We start from the raw sequence: 18,837 nt of genomic DNA, 5'->3' as shown, positions 1-18,837 counted from the left end.
ACTTTGTTTTGTTGCATCTCTGAACTCCCCAATGCCAGGGTGGAATTTATGTTCTCACACTTCTGGACACATTTGCAGCTGGGACTTCAATATTGTTTGCTGTTCTTATGGAGGCAATTGGAGTTTCCTGGTTTTATGGTAAGCACTTCATTTTGCATGTGCTAAGTAAACCTCTTCTAAAATTCCAAGTGCTCATGACAGACTTACACATTGTTTTAAGGGAAAACAGCATAGCCTTGTACACTTGAAACCAAGACAAGTCAGGTTTCATGGAGTGATTTTCACCTGATTCATGAACAGTAGGAATGCAGACTTTGAGTGGGACAAGCTTTGAAACTCTGCACAGAGCCAAACAAATTTGTCTTGTGAAAGAGATTGTGATGGGATGGAGAAGTTACTACTTCTGACAGTATTTAACAACTCTTAAAATTGCTGATGACTTGCAGTAGCAGGTTTATTCCTGGTACTTTCAAAGCAAGTAGATTAACCCAAAGACAGAATCACCTGTTCCCCCTTTTCTTCTTGCCTTGAAGTCTGTATGGAACTTGCTGCCCTGATTCCCAGCAAGATTGTTCTTCCCCTGAAAGTCATCTTCATTTCTATTCAGACGTAGTGTTTATAATGAACATATGATTCAGAAGGTTCTTAGACATCACGATTCTCACTGCCATTTGCCTCCCTCAGTCACTTATTTATCCATCCATTTTGCCTCACCATGTTCTTCTAATCAAACAAGCTTTATCTTGCAGCTAAAAATTATTGAAGAGTGAATGAGGTGAAAGAATGGCATTAATGTATAAAACTGTTCTATCTACTAAAGAAAGAGTTTCTAGCTTTAATGTACTAATTGTGTCACCCAACATCAGCATGGAGCTAGCAGTACATATGCTGTTGTCTCTCAGAATAGTAGAGGCCCTGTATTTCACAGACAACTGTCTTTAATCCCCATAAAAGATCTGAATGCAGAAGGGTGTTCATAGCTTAGCTTGGAAGCAGAGGCTTCCTCAGTTATGAAGGGCAAATTATTTTCTGCTACTAATAAAACAGGATTTACTGCACTTTACAATAGCTAAGCTTTGTATGTGGTTCACAAACTGAACCAAGGTTAGTCAAATTTTATTTTACACCCTCTGTCTTTATCATTCTTTCCTTTCTCCCTCTTGCTTGCCTGTGATGAAGAAAATATCTATTCGTTTTTCTTAGGCACTGACAGATGTTTTTACTGACACAGCATGACCTGTTGCTTTATAAAGAACTTATTACAGCCCCAAGTGCTATTTAAACTGATTAAATCTGGCATGATCTTGTCCACCTCTTTTTTCTGATAGACCCCAGTTGCCTTAATGACCCAGCTGAATATTAAGCCAGCCTGAAGGCAAGCATTGACATTTTGGCACAGACTAAAAACATGGAAATTTAGTTCAAATTTTACCTATGACTACTTACTATGAAGTTTCTCCTTGCAAAGGCCAACTGTGAATGTAAGAGAAGGGAGAACTAGTTTGTTCTGCTATGCAGATGTACTTCAGTTATGTCTGCGAGCTTGTTCCCAATTTTCCTCATGTGCAACCCTGATACTATTTTTCTAATGAATATCCTTAAAAAAAAAAAAAAAAAAAAGCCAGGCAGCTCTCCCACTGGCACAAAACTGCTCTTTGGTTTCAGTTGCAGGAAAATCTTTACTCAATCAGACCTTACTGTGAACACCCACACCCCCCTGAACAACGAGAACAAGCCCAGTACGAGCTCTCAATTATATTCATCCTTATCTGCAACCTCATTGTTTTCAGTTACTTAAATTATTTCTTAAAAAAAAATTCCTCAGATTGAAATTTCAAACCAAAAGCTGAATTTATTTTGAAAAAAAAATCAGAACACCAAAACCGAGAAAAAACCCAACCAACAAACAAACCAACCACCCCAGCCAAAGGTCAGCTGTTTGGTTTTGCAGAAAGGAAAGAACTTAACCAGGCTCTGGCTGCTGATACTCACCTCTGCTCACAGATTGTTTTGTGTGGATGTGTGGCTGGCATGAGAGAGTATGAACGTGCACATTGCCACAAAATGAAAATACAGATGGGGCAAACCAACGTAGAAAGCTTACTGCACTGCCAAGGGGGGGATATGTTTGCTACAGTTCTGCTTGCTTTTACATCAGCACAGTTTGCTTTTACACTAGCACATTCTCTGGGAATGGCACTGGTATGGTTCACTTCCTCCCTGCCACCAGACCAGGTAAATCATATGTATAGCATTAAAGGCAGTATTGAAAATTTTTACTTTCCAAATTAAAAAAAAAAAATAATTCCAAACACATAAAAGAATACTATATATGACATAGCTAAACAAGACAGGAGGGGAAAACAACCCATATGAAGATTGCTTGCAGAGATCCAAACCACTGTTGGAGCTATGCCCTAATTCTTGGAAACATGCCCACAAATTATTTCAGCTACAGCCACTAAGCAGTTTCACCTCAGGGCCAGGACCTGCTCAAGGGCTTCTGTGCAAGTGAGTGGTTCTGAAGCCACTGGCTGAGCCTGTATGGCAGAATAACTTACCAAGTTCTAGCTGGCAGCAGGTGCAGGACTTACTGGTAACACATAGGCTTTCATTCTATCTGAGCTCTGATCTCTGCATCAGGTAAAAGAAGATTGTCCCAATGTGAGGAGGGTAACTTGCTTTTATAGCCATAGAAATCTACTTTTCATTCTCTTACTAATCTGTTGCTTTTTTGTATGTTGATTTAATTCCCTTGACAACACAATATTATGTACAAATTCTGTGCCATTTAATAGACCACGACATAACAGAATGGTGACAATTCTCAGGCAGCTGCAGTGTTTATTAGTTCAGAAATTACACTGAAAGCCTCTTTGGGTTCAGTGTGTTTAACCAGGACCTCCCAATAAATTTTAAGTGTCTTTTACTTAGTTTTCCCTGGAAAAGCACGGAGATTATTTCCATATTCCCCACCAGGTCTCCAGCAAGTAATCTGGAGTTTTGTTTGTGGTCACCTCAGTTTGTTCCTGTAACTAAACATCACCCACAGTTTTTGTTTTTCACATAGAATCACAAAATAACCCGAGTAAATACTTTCAAGAAGTGTAAAAAAACAAGCCCTACAGGTACCATCATCTGTAGCTATAACTATGCTCTGCTTTACAGTTATTTGAAGACCTGTAGTACTGAAAATCCTGGTGTTGGACAGGGCAGTCTGAAAGCATGACCTCCTTGTCCCCCATTTTCAGCAGAAATCAAACACCAAGCACTGTTTGAGCTCTGCTTGCATCAGTCTGGAAACACACAAATAAAATTTTTTTAGATATCTAGTCCTTGTCTTTGACCTTCTACACAGTGATAAATTTCAGTCAGTATTCATAGCAGTTGAAATTCAGTCACTTTAAAGTTCACAAAAAGGCACTGCAAATAGAATCAGATTAAATTTAAAGAGCATTTGCAGATCCTCTTAGCTACTTCTCTTCACCTGTATGTAATATTTGGGCTGGAAAATCAAAGAGACATTTACACTCAAATGTCCAGACCCTGTAAATATTTTGCATCCTTGTTGCATGTAAAGGATTAACTCGAGCTGTCCCAGTTATTTACATTAAATAAATTGTACTGAACTAATCCACATGAAGAGAAACAATCATTATGGAAAATTATACATCCTCTCTAATAAAGAAATATTCATGGCAAAAAGCTGCATTTCTACTGTTTACCTGATGGTGTTCAGGATTGAAAGTAAACTTCTCAAACACATAAAGTATAATAAATTATAAACAAGTAGTCTGACATGACAGAATGCACTAGGGATCTCTGTGAGCCAGCATCTCTGAGGTGTAGAGTCAGAGATTGTTTTGTTCTTAAAGAAAACAGAGAAGGATACTTTCTTCCCCATTTTATGTCGGTGATAATCATCCCATTCTAAAATGATGTAGTTTTGTACATAATTACACTGAACAGAACAAACATTGCCCTAGTTGCTTGGAAAAGTGATAAAATATGAAACTCTATTTGTAATAGATATCATGAAAGTTCCGTGATATTCAGTGAAACACCGAAAGGTTAGTATGCCATTAAGTGGAACATCTCCTTTGTAAATTAAGAATCATATGGATCTACCTCATTATCAGTAAGCAGTTTGTGTGAGCGAGGGTCTAGATTTTCCTTCAGTGTACTCATAATAGCATGGAGTAATTAGGTTACAACAGTCCACAACTATTAAAAAAATTTTGTCCCATTTACAATTTAAATTCTAGATATTTGTCAAATGCCTCTTTTCAATGGTAATGCTTGTCTGCAACAGGCCTGAAGTGCCTTTAAAGGCATTTAAGTCTTGGACACAGTGATGTCAAAGGCTCATCTAGTCACTGAAAGGAGATCAATTTCATATATCTTCTAATTTGGAAGTCATACTTGTCTGCTTTCTGAAAAAGAATATGTTTTGGGTATGCCAGCATCTCATCAGTTTAGATTTACATCAGTCCCATGTTCACATCCATTCTAGGTGTGGACAGATTCAGTGAAGATATCCAACAAATGATGGGCTTCAAACCAGGCCTCTACTGGAGACTGTGCTGGAAATTTGTTAGCCCTGCTTTTTTATTGGTAAGTGTTGAGAAATATTTCATCATGGAAAGAATACTAGTGGTTTGCTTCCCAGAATATACAATAGATACCAAGAGCAGGATACCCATTGCTGTGCCAGATATTGTCGGGAGGAACAGAAGACACTCCAATTTAATTCTTTTCAGTTGCATTGGTCATATTTTGTATAAATACATTTCAGTTATGAAAGAGAAGCTAATTGTGGCTATGGTCTTCTTCTGCTCCTTCATTTTAACGTGATTTTAAGAAAGTAGCTTTTCTTAGGGAACATGGAACACTTATGCAGACACATCCCTGTCCCCCCCCAGTACCTACACATATTGAACACAAACCATTCTGCTGGGTATATAAATTAGCCAGGGATAAGAGACTGTGTTAGCAAGAATGTATTTTTCATTGGAGAATACGAAGATCCCCAAATTGTGGAATGACACCTTAGAAAAACTAATATGTGACTGCACCCAGTAATTAGCTCTGTGAAACACTGAAAAGACATATTAAATATACCTTGTAAGCTATCTATTGTGAATCACAAGTTCATCATTTCATTTGGGAAAAAAAAAAAATCCCAAAGTGTGAATTTGCTTGCTTTGGTTAAAGGTTGGATTCAGCACTAAACTACAGTTTTATACTGGAATCTTTTCCTATGCATATTTTTAAATGAAAGGTCAGGATAATAACATGGAAATTTGACCTCAGTATGATTTTGGGAAACTATTAATTACATTAAAGCTGCGCATTCTTAAAGCAGTACTGGTATTGAAAACATACACTGGGCAGGTTTTTATGCCAGGTCTGCCTTTTTTTTAAATATTAAAGCTTATGACCCCAATTCATCCATAAGCACCTACCCAGCATGTATTAATTATCCTTTTAAAGACAGCTGTACAAAGAAACTTGTATGGAACTATATTATCCTGCAGCACTTCAAGAAGACTGACTTAAGTAGAAAGGAAAAATGCTGCAGCAAGCATCCTTGGGTTTTGCACACAAGGATACACTTAAAAATTTGAATTTTATGAAGAGAGTTGTAGCAATTTAGCTAGAGAATGTTGGAATGTCTGTCAGCCTAACCTTCAGGTAGCTTAAGATTTCTTGGTGAAATGGCCTAAATACCTTCCTAGCAAAGCCTATAAAGGTACTGCATTATCTGCAGTAGATAATGCATCTTTCAGCCATCACAATGTACACTTGTTTTTTGCCGCCTGTAAGTGCTCGAAGCTCTTTCCCCATACTGTCTGCAGCTATGTACATAAACCCAAGAAAAATTTCTAAATGGAAGTAGTATTTTTCTAAGCAGATTTCACACTATCAGCTTCCTTTAACCCACACCATTGGTTTCCTTGTGCAGTCTTTGAAACCCTAGGCTCGAAGTACTCTAATTTGAAATTGCATATATGGAGCAGAATGTATAGACCCAGAGAACCAAATCAAGGTACTCTGCATGTTACATATGGATTTAACAGGAGGGAAGTAGGGTGGCACCCCACTCTTTCCTTCTTGCACCTAGCACTGAACAGGATAGCACAGGAATTAAACAACAACTTTGTTTTCCAGGCCTTGAGGCTGCTTGGCTTTTCCTCAGTAAATGCATCACCCTGGAACTTGCATTATGCCTCTCATTGAAAAATAGGTACAAAGCTTCTAAATGAAGCCTAATGTCACTGGAAAACAGTACATCCTGCAGAGATTTTTCTTGACCACAGAATCCCTTTTTTATGTCTGTAACACTATTTTAAATGAGGCAGTAGCAGACAATCAGCTGATCTTCCCATCAGAACTTCAAATAGTCTGTGTCTAAGGTAACTAAAGCGAGCTGTTAACACTAGTAAGTGCATCAAGAACTTAAGCAGTAAGAGGCACGAAGTAAATAGGCTGAAGGTAAACAGCAGGGCTGGTTTGAAATACACCTTAGTGTGACTGCCTAATAGAACACATGGAAACAGTTTTCCAGTAACTTTCTTCATCCTAAAACTATGGCCTGTGTTATTGTTTCTCCCCCAGTTTGTCGTGATAGTCAGCATAATAAATTTCAAACCTCTGACCTACGACGACTACACCTTCCCTCTCTGGGCAAACCGCATTGGCTGGGGAATAGCATTATCTTCCATGGTGCTTGTGCCTGCCTACATCATCTATAAATTTATGAATGTGCGTGGGACCTTTAAAGAAGTAAGTGGAGCACTAATCAAATGTCATGAAATGTTGCTGTGAAATGAAATGGCTGGATCTAAGTTGGCAGTTTATTTCTCTTACTCCCGAAACTTATTACTTATGAGTGACCTTTTGAATCCGTCCATCAGGCAGATCAGAGTTTTGGGGGAGGATTACTGTGTGCTGGCTGAGTTTCTAGATAGAAATTGGCTTTCCAGACAGCACCATTATAAGTCTGATAAATTATTTTTGATGCCTGTAATTAATCCAATTGATGAGATTAAATTTTGCTTATTAGCAAAAAACGTACAAATTATGGTATCTTCATATTCATCTCTGAGGCATGGTCTTCACACGGTTCTACCTGTTCAGAGTTCAGTCCAAGGTATGTTTTATCACTCTATACTGGAATGTAAACTGTTCTATGTACAAAGTTAATTTAGACTTCTCCTATTTTAGCACTGTAAGAATCTCTAAACGTATATCCACACGCTGGGAGAGTGAGATATGCCCATGAGGTAGCTCTGTGTTCAGGTTGGCCATTTTTCAGTTAATGAGCATCCAGCACAACCAGAAGAAATGCTTACTGGGTCACAGCAACAGATCCATTTAGCCCAGTATTCTCTCTTTAACAGCAACCACATCATATTTTACTTTCTCTGGCAAATATTTATCCTTATCATCTGTTTTACTGGAATTATTTCAACATTCTGAATATCAGAATGCTTGAAGAAACTTAATATTCAGTATAGACCAAGGTGCTGAAATAGATCTGGAAATCAAGAAAATTCTGATATAGGCACCACTTATGTTCTCATCTAGCCTGTTGCTTCTTACCTACTTCAGTAGAAGAGCCAGGGTACCAGACAGAAGCATCTTGCACTACATGAACCCACTTCAAGCATAATGTGCCTACCCTGTGCACTGAATAAAGCAGAAATAGAGGGGAAAAAATTGTGACCATCTTATTCTATTGATTTGCCTAGCAGCAAGAGGATTAACATAGAAAACCTAAATAGTGTTCTTTTAATTTCATTTATATACTTATGTGTAATATTAATGTATTAATTCTATTGAAAAGACCCTCTTTCTATAGGAAAAATGCATCCATATTTCCTTACAGTTCACCCCCTGTACTTTTCTTTATCTGTTCAAGAAGGCACAGGATTAAGGTTCACTAACCATATCATTTTTACCATCATAATTATTTTACCATCACTGTCATAGTAAATTACCTACAGTCTTAAATAGTGCTCAGAAGACTCCTCACTGTTATACAGCATCATTTTTTTTCCCATCACGTCATAATTTTATAACCTAATCTAGACTCCCTGATTTACACCTAATTGCATTGCTTTCCTTTCCTGCAGCTGGAGTTACACAGTGGTGTAGCAAGATACTGACACTCAGGCAAATCACTGAACCATCACCATACAGATAATTAAGCATAAAATAGGATCTCAGCCTTTACATAAATAGGTCACAACCCCCTCACATTGACCTGGCAGACCCAAAGGATCAAAGGTCTTGTTTCTGAAACATTACAGTCACCTTGTTTAATGTTCATCCTCAGAAAGGCAGCCCAAAGTGGGAACCCCTTTTCAGCTGCCCTGCTTTCATCGCCTCTACCATCTCAGTGTTGTACACAATTTCTGGATCTCATTTCCAGCAATTCTATAAGCCCTTTGTTTTGTTCCATTCTGGGGGGTTTACAAACTCATTTTCTAGAAGCATCTAAGTCTCAAAGAATAATTTGTACTGACCCATGAGGTTTTTCCCTGATTGCTGTTTACAGGAGCAGTAATAGACAAACTCAAACAATACAAAATGATAGAATGGTTTTGGCCAAAGATTTCTGCATCCCCCTACCAGTAAACTTGAGCAATCTCCAGTTTTCCCATAAGAACTGCAGCAAAAGCCTAGTATATCACAGCCAAGTAACTATGAAAAGATATGATGCCCTAAATTGTGGCACTTAAAAGTATGGGAAAAGGTATACTCTTATTCTAGTGGGAACTCCCTGAGTTGGTCAAAACTCCCTGATAAACCAAATACTACATATGATCTCAAAGGGCACAGCATGGGGTAGGCAAGGGAATGAGCTGGGAAAAAGCCAGTACCTCCTTCCTCTCCCACTCTGGGACTGGTGAACCCTGTTACAGCACCAACAGAAAAGCGTGAATTTAGGAGATGTAAGGCCTGTGATACCAACTTGTTCCTGATGTTCTTTTCCATATGCACTTGCTAAATATTTGGACTTAGTATTTGCATAAACTTTCTACTGTTGTTTCTTATATTAAAGGCTAACACCCAAGGGCTTATAATAAGCTCATTCTCTCAGTGACTAAGGTAAAGGCACAGGATGCAGTGATATTAAAGATTTAAGTTACCATTTTAAATAAAGTTCATGCTACTTTGCCACTATAGATTGAGGATTACATACATAATCCCACTTCATATGGCTGACTTTTTCCTTTTCTTCCTTTAGAGACTAGCTTACTGCATCACACCTGAAAATGAGCACCAACTCGTGGCACAAGGAAATGTCAGGCAATTTAAGGTTTGTACTCCTTTCACGTGCTTCCTCTCCCGATACCAACCCTTTCCTGTCTTTAGCAACAACTGCAGGTTTGCACCAATGTCCTCATAGTGACTGCCTTTGCAGGTCTGTATTCTTACAGTCTACTAGTCTGTGGTACTGAGGCTCAGTACCACACGCATCATTTTGGGCTGTATTTGAATATACAGAGATCTTGCAGAGAGACAAACATATTTCCAGACTATCATACGCATTTGAACAGGTCATGTCCTCTCACTCAGTTACTGCACAGCACTCTCAAGTCATATTTCCAAAACTGCAGTTACATCCCACAGCACATGGTAAACACCAAAACAAGTATCCAATGTCAGAGCTTACATATAATGGACATGATGAAAAACTGTGCTAGGTTATGTGGAAGCTTTCCCCACAGGCCTGCAGCTGATTGAAAACGCTGCAGGAGACTTCTTAAACCGTGACAAATACACTATAGGTTTCCAAATACTGCTTTCCTTTTAGCAAATAAAATGAGCTTATTGAAATAGACTCTTTTTTGTAGAAGATAAAAAGGATGCAAATATGAAGCTTGTTACACTTATCAGCATTCATGCTGGACCACTTTCTGTCTTCAAAGTTGAAAGCAACCAGAATTATGCACACCTCTGCAAAACGTGACCCTGATTTTGTAGTGGTGGTTTGTATGTTGATATTGAAAAAATAAATCTGCCTTTTGCTTATTCTGAAAAATACTGTTTGAAGTATAATTTTAAAGGAAATAATCCAAGTGTGGATTTATGGGATACAGAATGAAAGCAGGAAGAAAAGGCTTCCTGTTGCATGACCACAATTTATTTGATGTGGCCAAGAATATGTAATAGCACAGCACCTCTTCCTGCCTTCTCCTGTTTCTGCCAGATGATTTACAGTTCCAGCTGTACATAACTCGTTTTTTCCAGAGGCAGATGTTCCTGTGTGAGAGGGCTATAAACAGCCTTTCCTACACAGCACTGGTCATCTGAACCCAAATCTATAATGGCAAAGAGGAAGCAAATTAATTTCATATAAATTTGAAGAGGTTGCCCTCAGAAGTAAACTCCTAATTATACCTCAAACCATGCCAAACACAAGGGCATTTTAATTTGTTGCCATCTTCAATTAACAGCTAAGAAAGGGTTTGCTAGTGCTAAAGCATAGTTAATGTTTTGTTCACAATGTTTAAAACATTTTGTAAACAAAACATTGCCTACCATAACTGAAACAAACATTTTATTCCCATACATGTTCAGCAGTTCCAAATTCTAAAACTGAGCTGAAAGCTGACTAAGCAGCTTTTATATTCAGCATATTTTTCACTGCAAAGTGGAATGCACAGAAATTTAGTTACATAATGGATACCCTATCCTTTATTTTGAAACCGCTTTGTAACTCTAGATTTGTCAACCAATGCATCTCTCACTATCATCATCTGAGTCAAGAAAGTTATTTAACCACTATTTCTGTTTCCTTACAGCTCCAACACTGGCTAACAATATGACAACCAACAGGTCAAGGAAAAAAGCTCACGTGTTAAGCTAAACTGAAAATACGGAAAAGTCAAGTTCAAAGCTCCCTCGATTATGCTTGGCCCAGGCTGGCTCAGAGCTTATCTACTGACTCTTTGAGGGAAGACACCTGCTCTCTGTTGTCAATGCCTCCCTTCTATTACTTGGCTTCAAATGATCTTTAAAGACTTCGTTTAATTTTTCTTGCATCCTTTGGTGCCATGAAATCCCTACATGACCAAAACTTGTGAGTTTTGCTATTGGCAGAAGTGGAGGAGGGGGGAGCAGAGAAAAAAAAAAAAAAAAGCAATCAGCATAAGTTAAATGCTTTTCTTATTGTGAAGAAGTGAATTAAACTTTTCTGACAGTAATAATTACTTCAGACACTCATGCCACAACCTATCATAAACAAACACCACCTGGACATTCTTAGGCCTAAGGAAAGAGTACATCTCAATTATGAGGAAAGAGCAACTTTAACTATGTACTCCTGTCATTAGCTTTCTTGCCATACTATCCTTTGGGATATGAGTTTGCATGCTACTGAAGTGAAGACTCAGTGCTTCATTTTCAGTGGTTTGTTATTAGTTTCTATTCTCGGTGAAGAACCTTGTCCTTGCTGTGTATGTCCATGCCATTTTCTGCCCAGTTTAATTCCACAAGCTGAAGAGTAGCAGGAACAGAATTCCTGTTACAGCTACTAGTACAGAACACAGCTGAATACCACACTGTACTTCATGAAAAATATATTCCCTTCTATCATATGAAATGGCTTTATCATATGATCCATACTCCACAGACTTTTCCAGCTAAGTAGGAAAGTTACATCCAAGTAGACTTTCATCTTTTTTTATATTTTGTTCCAAATAAAGAATGTAAAATATATAGAGATAATAATTTTTAGAACTATATAATTACCCAGTGGCACAAAAATACCAGACTCTGGCTTTATTCTCCTGCTATGAACATGCTGTTATTCTAATTTAACCTGAATTCACCTACCAAATAATAGTAAGATTGCGTTGAATAATTTAAAAGGATATTTTAGGCACACTCAGCTCTCTAATCCTATTCCAGCTCTTCTTTCTAGTAGTATTATGCAAAGTAGAAGATACAGAACAAACTCTGCATTTGGGTGCTGTTCTTATTCTGTGGTCACTTGTCACTGTTGTACCTTTCCAGTGATCACTACATTCGGTAGCTCTGAGTTATTTCTTGTAGTTATTTACCACTAGATCTACAGTAATTTTCAGAGGCCGTAGCTTCTCAGCTGGATCCAACCCAGCATTTACCTCTGGACATTACCTCTGAATTTTTTTGTCTCTATACATTCAATTCAGCTTGTCTTTTAAATGTTATGTAGTGCTTCCTCTTTTTAAAGAGATATTTTTAAAGGATGGGCCTTTTTTATTTATAAAACATTTTTATTGAGTTTTTTCTTTTTTAAAATAGACCAGTTTAAGAGTCCCAAGTGATTTTAGCTTTTTCTGTCTAATATTGATTTCTGTTCAAATACTGAAAGGGAAATTTCTCTCCTTATTGATCCTTTTCCTCCAACATGTTCAATACTCAGAATGTATCAAATACTGTCCTTTTCTTAAAGGATCTCCATGACAAATAGTAGTTTTATTTAAACAGGGGTTTAAATTCAAAGAATATTTTCTTCTAATTATAAACAAAGTCATATTTGCTGGCCCAGCTGCTGGCCAAAGGCTGCTTAAACCCTGTTATTAAATATATTTCAATAATTAAGGAATTCCAAATGTTACGGTTCTAAGGCTGTAAGTACACAACAGGCTAAACAGTGAAAATATGTTGAGGGTTTCAAAAAAAGTCATCCCACCAATTTCACAGTTAATCCCATTTTTATTGTTTGCTGAACTACATGAGAATCTTTTCATTGTTATAAATTTACTTTTCAACAATACAGCTGCTTCAGTCACTGGCTTGGCATGGCTCAAAAGCTTCTTAGCATAGATGTGATTACTAAGTTCTGAAACTCTTGAGGGCTGCTTGACCTGGAGCTTTAATAGTCTGTCATATCACACATTGCTTGCTTCGTTCATGATTGGAAATGCTGAAAACCTGCATTAGTGTTCACTTGTGACACACCCAATCACCCCCATCCATACAGCAAAACCCATGTAGGAAAAGGTACATTTCATCACCACTCTGCTCTGAAATAGGAGCAAAGCTCTCTTAGCATGGGAGGGAAGTCAGCCTTACCCAACATGTTCAGGTTTGATTGTATTTTTAATACCAACTCCCAAGGCAATTAGCTACTACATTATTTTTATTTCTGTTACTGTGTAACTTCTTAGGTTTAGTGTGGTATTTATAGCTCAGGACTCCATTGCACTATTGCCACCTTGTTCTGAAGTTTTGTTGGTAAAGAACTTGCAATCTGTACAGAACACAGAAGTCATATCAGACCAAGCAGGAATCTTGCTGCCATAATTAGCCTGAATGAAAAAGACAATACACAGGGCATGACTGCATACCTAGACTTTAAGTTCAGGATGTTGCCCAAGGAAAGTCTCCCCCAAAATAATGCAACTTCTATCCCAGAGACAAAAGAACAATGTCTTCAGTTCTCCACAGAATAAGATGATGAACTACCTCATGCCTCTTGGATGATAAATGATGCCAATAGACACAGACTATCATCCATTCAAATGACAAATACTTTTGTGAAGTATTTTCTTTACTCCACTCAATGATATGGTACAGACAGTCCAAAAAAGAAGCCATAGCACTGGCACCCACCTCCTCTTAGGGACCTGCTTTGAGCTCCCAAATACATTGTCAATAGGAAAATATCAAATGCCACTAAGTTATTCATCTCCCTTAGTTCACGTTTGTAGTTTAAAAAAAAAAAAAAAAAACCAAAACCAAAAAACACACCACCCAGTCAGGTTCTTATCACCCATGTGGTTTAACTGCAAGTCTTCCTCTAACTGTGTCTTGAATTTTCGGCCCAGCAGCTCACTCCTCCCTCAGCTGTACTTATTACAGGGACAGACCCACTCTGGAGAACGGTGCTCTCCCAGATATCCCTGTGGGATGGCAAGTGAATGCTGGTTGAGTGTGCAGCCTGCTTCCAGAAGAAGAAAATGTTTGGTACAAACTTATTCAAGACACAACATCATCTGCTTGTTAATTGTGTTTGTTGTTTTGGTAACAAGCCAGTGGGAAAAATTCAGTGAAGCAATTAAATAGCTCATTTGGCAGTTCTAGAAAATATTTCCTTAAAAGCCTTTTCTTAATCTGATAAAGGAAGCAGCTGTCATACATTAGCATCTCTCTTCTGACCTTTCTTTCGAGGAGTGAAAAAGACCTGCCTGTGACCCACAGTGTTCCACCAACCCACAGAAACTTAGTTAGCACCAAGGAAAGAGGTCCTCCATTCTCTCTTTGTACCCCTCCCTGCTCTCATTCAGCAAGACAATTCTTCTCATCCTTGGTACTTTTCCAAAGCTACATTACTAAAACTCCACGGTTTTAGATTTCTGGAAGAAACAGTGGCTCTTTCATGCACAATAGTTCAAAAAGCACTAGTGCTATTTAGTGTCTGGCCTCTGTTGGACACATACCTTTTTTGTCAGTCCTTCTCGTTGTTCCATCACATCCTGAGACACACACCCTGGCAACACTTGAAAGACATCTTACCACAGTGAGGGATAATGCAGGATATCCAGGATCAAACGCGATATTTTAAATATAGAATGTAGGAGAAGCACTTGGGTGTTACTATTGTGTGTGTTCCCTGACTGCACGTGCAATGTGTGTCGTATGTCATTTTCCCAGAGGAAATTTCCTATACTTGGTCATTTCTTCTCAGCAAAATACCTTTTGAGTGTTATTATTTAAAAAGGTCAAACCCAAACATTTTGTATATACATTCAACTTTTTATGCTATTGTTTTGACATGAATTAAGTTTATTTTGTACTGTTAGGTTGTAGGAGGCCACATCAAAAGTTCTTTTGCTGTTAATGTCTCTTTTGCAGTTCTTCCAATTCATACAGCATTAAATAGCAGATACTTGTTTTTAGGGGAGTAGATAGCTTTCATTCATATCCTAGGCTGCTTCATTAAGCTCCATGAGGCATTGGCAAATGCTTAAGAATTTCTTTCCAAAGAACCAATTAAAACCATAGATCAGCATTTTCAAAAGAGATAAGACCTAAAGATGTTTTATTTGCAGTGCCCTCTTAAAACATTTTAAAATGAATCTGAAGGACTCAGACATTAGCAAGTTATCACAGTTCAACACACGGCAGTGTATAGCCCACCTGCAAAAATTATGTGTGAACTCTGAGCCTCTCAGAGCAGTAAAATAGGATAATTTTGTTCTAACACACTTTACTAAGAATATTTATGGTCCACAGATCACCTTATGTAAGAACTCAATTTTCTTAATGTAAAGGCAAAGATGATGTTTGAGATTAGACCCTTGAATCACCTGGGAGACTTTTCCAGTCTACCTTCCTCTGACTCACACAATGCTCCTGCTGGTGACTGTGGGCTCACCCCACTAACCAGAGCAAAGTCAAACTGTTAAAGGATGATGCTAAACTGTTTATTCAAGTAAGAAACCAGACCTTGGAGTGACCATACCAGGTTCATATCTATATACAAGCAGAAAGGAGCATATGGACTATTTTAAGCAAAGCTGGCCAGAAATCACCATAAAGGACTGAATCTCTGAGCTGCTTGGACACCTGAGTTATTACAGATCTTCATTTACTACACTGGTACATTACTCTGGTACATGAGAAGGCCAGCCATGTGCTGGCTTCCTTTTGAAGAAAGGTACACAAGTACATGACACTGCAAAACAGTCTGAAAAAAAATTTAGAACTTAACTTATGCAAGCAGTTAAGCTCTGTTACATCTGTGACCTTGCATCACTGAGTTTCAGAAGGGATCATATGCAGGGAATTGTTCTATGTCAAACATCCATGTTTGAGTGTTTCTGTGCCGTGGAAAATAGTTTTTTGTTCAGCCATTTCAGTCTGTTGTAACTCAGACCTCAACTGGAACACTTCACCAAGCACTTGCCCCTCTCTAATCCATATTCTCAAAGAACAGTTTTTGCTGACAACCATCCAAGAGCACTCAGACTGACCAAGCAGGAACATGTGTTCCTATTTGTTCTGCCTGATTAAGTTTAACTGTGGAATGACAAGATTTGTAAAGAGAAACTTTTCCTAGACCAAAAAATTCCAGATTTTTGCACATTGTTCCTAATAAAAATTAATTCAATATAGGACCAGGATCCTCAGCTGGTGATTAATTTGCACAGTGGTACTCTTCACTGCCCAAGACCGAATTCAGATGCATCTACATGCATCAGAGACTACTATAGAGAACTAGGAGGCCAATACAAACATTTCAACCATTAGGAAAACACAGCAGGGTAATTAGAGTTTCATTTAAAAGAAAATTTGCTTAGACAAACTGCAATCACTGTGTGACTGATGGAGCAGAAATAAGCAGAGAAACAGAAGACTACCAGAAGAATATAAGTGACAGATATCGTGGCTGTGGTCAGTGAAAATGTCCTGCTCAGAAGGACATGTGGGTGTCCAGATCCAAGTAGTTTGGCAGAGAAAGGGAGAAACTGAGAGGTTTAAGTCTCAGTCCAGCAGCTCAGCATTCATGTCCATTAACACTGAATTAGTTTCCAGAAGAATTGTGGGCCTTTTCTGCCCAAGCACTGACAGCAAGATTGAGCCACCTGTGCTTTGCTTTCCTCCTTTCTTTCGGTGTTTCTTTAGCTGCCATACTAAACATAAGTTGCTTAATTTCTTTAATAAGGAAAGAGAACAAAAGCAGTGAACTGAGAGAATTACTAAGCCTTAAGTTGGCTCTCTTTTAAAGGTGTCATGTTGTTTCTTGGTCACTGCCAAGAGGCCTCAAACTTGCAGGTGAGCTACATCTGTAATTTACCTTGAATTCTGTGAACCTGTCTGCAAGACTTAACTCTCGTTTGTGATGGGCAATATCAGTTAAAAAGGGAGAACCTCCAAATAGGACATTTGGAAAATAAATTCTAATAGGTGTGATAAAGATTTGCCTTACAAATAAAAGCTTTATAGTGAGCATTTACTTGGTTTACACCAGTGTTTTACTTAATTTTTAATGCCTTTTTATAGCAGTGACTAGAATTTACCTTAGATAAGAGTTCCTCTGTATAGGAACTATTTTAATATTTTTACCAGGTTTTTTTAATTTTCATAGAATATGTGTATATTGTAAGGCGAGAAATTCAACTTTGATGTAACAAGGGTATCACACAAGACCTATCTCTCCATTATAAGATTTTGTAGTCAGCCAGTCTAGTTCCATAACATGTTGGCCTTTGACTATAAATGTAAAAATGTGATAAAGGAGAATAGAATATTACCTACAGCTAATGCACATTGTAGCACAATATTCTCCATTGCTGCCTTAATCTCATAAAATGAACTCATGTGTTTTTAATTTCTATTCCAAAAAAAACCAAAAAATCCAGAGTATCCTTTGGCTGCAGTTTTGTGTTGTTAGATGACTTAAGATCAAACCAAATGTGTTAGTGTCCAGTAGTTCTACTTCCAAAGCAAGAGAACACATCGCAGTTTTCAGGAATAAGTTTTCATAGGAGCTCAAAATTTACCAGTAGTATAAATACTCTCCAAAGTGCCCCAGTGACCAAAAGTGTCCAAACATAGACATGATATGTCCATGCCTGATTCCATGAATTGTGCAATCTGAATCTGCAGGCCCTTTACCTTTACTTCTTTTTTTTGCCTTTTTTTTTTTTTTTTTTAAGTCTTTGGTTATCTGGGGAAATGGCATTCTACAATTTTTTTCTCTTTTTTTTTGTTTTTGTTTTTTTTTTTTTTTCCAAAGGGGGACACCTACATGCCCATGTGTGTAATTAGAAACAAGTACATTTCTTATAAATATGGATATGGATGTGTGTGATGTGTGCTGGTTAACTATACTTAAAATGCTGATAAAGATGGTGAATGTAAAGTATTTGTCCTCATACCTCTGTCTTTCTGTGATCAGTGTAAATAAGAACTGTTTTAAGCTGTGCATTAATGTAACAGATTATCCCAATATTGTGTATAAAATTATTTAAATAAAATCCGACAAATATGCACATAGAAAGAGTATCAAGAAAAGTCTTATGTACCAAAAATTTACTCATGACAGTCAATTAAAAGGCAAAATGAAAGTTCTGCTTGTTGTCAATCCTATTCCCAGCTAAAGCTTCGCAGGGGCAGCTGGTCCTTGGCTCAGCATTGATCTCTCCCCAGAGCTGGAGTGCTTGACTCCCAGGGACAGGCACCTCTGGAGCAGGATCTGAGAGCAGCAGGGAAAGGGCCTCCAGGAGCCAGTCTTGAGCTGACTCTAAACACTGGCAGAAAGCTAAAAGCAAAAACCCAAAAGGGAGGAAACCCACGTAGCTCAACCCTCAGGAGCCCATTGACATCTTTTGGTGTCCAGTGGACACAGTGGGCAGATGGATTTCTACATCTGAACTACCCTCAGGAATGCAACTACAGGAATGCAGTGGGAACCACAGATTGAAAGGAAATAATCAAAACCTGTTAGGAACACGAATCAAAATGCATAGCCCAGCAGATATAATTCCCCAAGGCTACATTGTTTTCCATTTCACAGGTAATGCCTTTTGCCCCATTAATTTTGCCCTAAGTAGTAGTAGTCATAAGCACACCATTCTTAATTTATGGATCAGCCAGGGAAAGGCTCTTATCCAACATGAAGGAAGAATAGGTAACAACGATTATTTTGTATTTTTACACTATAACTTATACCATCTTCTTATATTTCCACACGGAACATCACAAAATTATGAGAAGCACTATTTCCAAAGGTGCATTTTGCTGGGCAATCTCTCTTATCTACATACAAATTTGATCCTCGGCATGTACAGAAGCTAATTGAACTTTCCTCAGTGCTTTTTTTTTTTTTAA

The 18,837-nt window shown here is 38.0% G+C and overlaps 1 protein-coding gene across 1 annotated transcript in view; it reads left to right on the top strand.

The window, feature by feature from the left end:
- Positions 1-17,636, top strand: part of SLC6A2 (solute carrier family 6 member 2) — a 66,871-nt gene extending 49,235 nt beyond the window's left edge. Inside the window, 5 exon segments of the mRNA XM_027729603.2 lie at positions 39-138; positions 4,514-4,614; positions 6,619-6,786; positions 9,257-9,328; positions 10,818-17,636. Coding sequence (XP_027585404.2) covers positions 39-138; positions 4,514-4,614; positions 6,619-6,786; positions 9,257-9,328; positions 10,818-10,841 — 465 coding nt within the window. The 3' untranslated portion in view covers positions 10,842-17,636.
- Positions 17,637-18,837: the final 1,201 nt, after the last annotated feature.

This window comes from Pipra filicauda, unplaced genomic scaffold, assembly GCF_003945595.2.
Source record: "Pipra filicauda isolate LSUMZ 115617 unplaced genomic scaffold, ASM394559v2 scaffold189_size1545977_pilon, whole genome shotgun sequence".
Taxonomy (NCBI): Eukaryota; Metazoa; Chordata; class Aves; order Passeriformes; family Pipridae; genus Pipra; species Pipra filicauda.
Note: the sequence above shows the minus strand (reverse complement) of the source record. Positions and strands in the feature narration are given on the sequence as shown.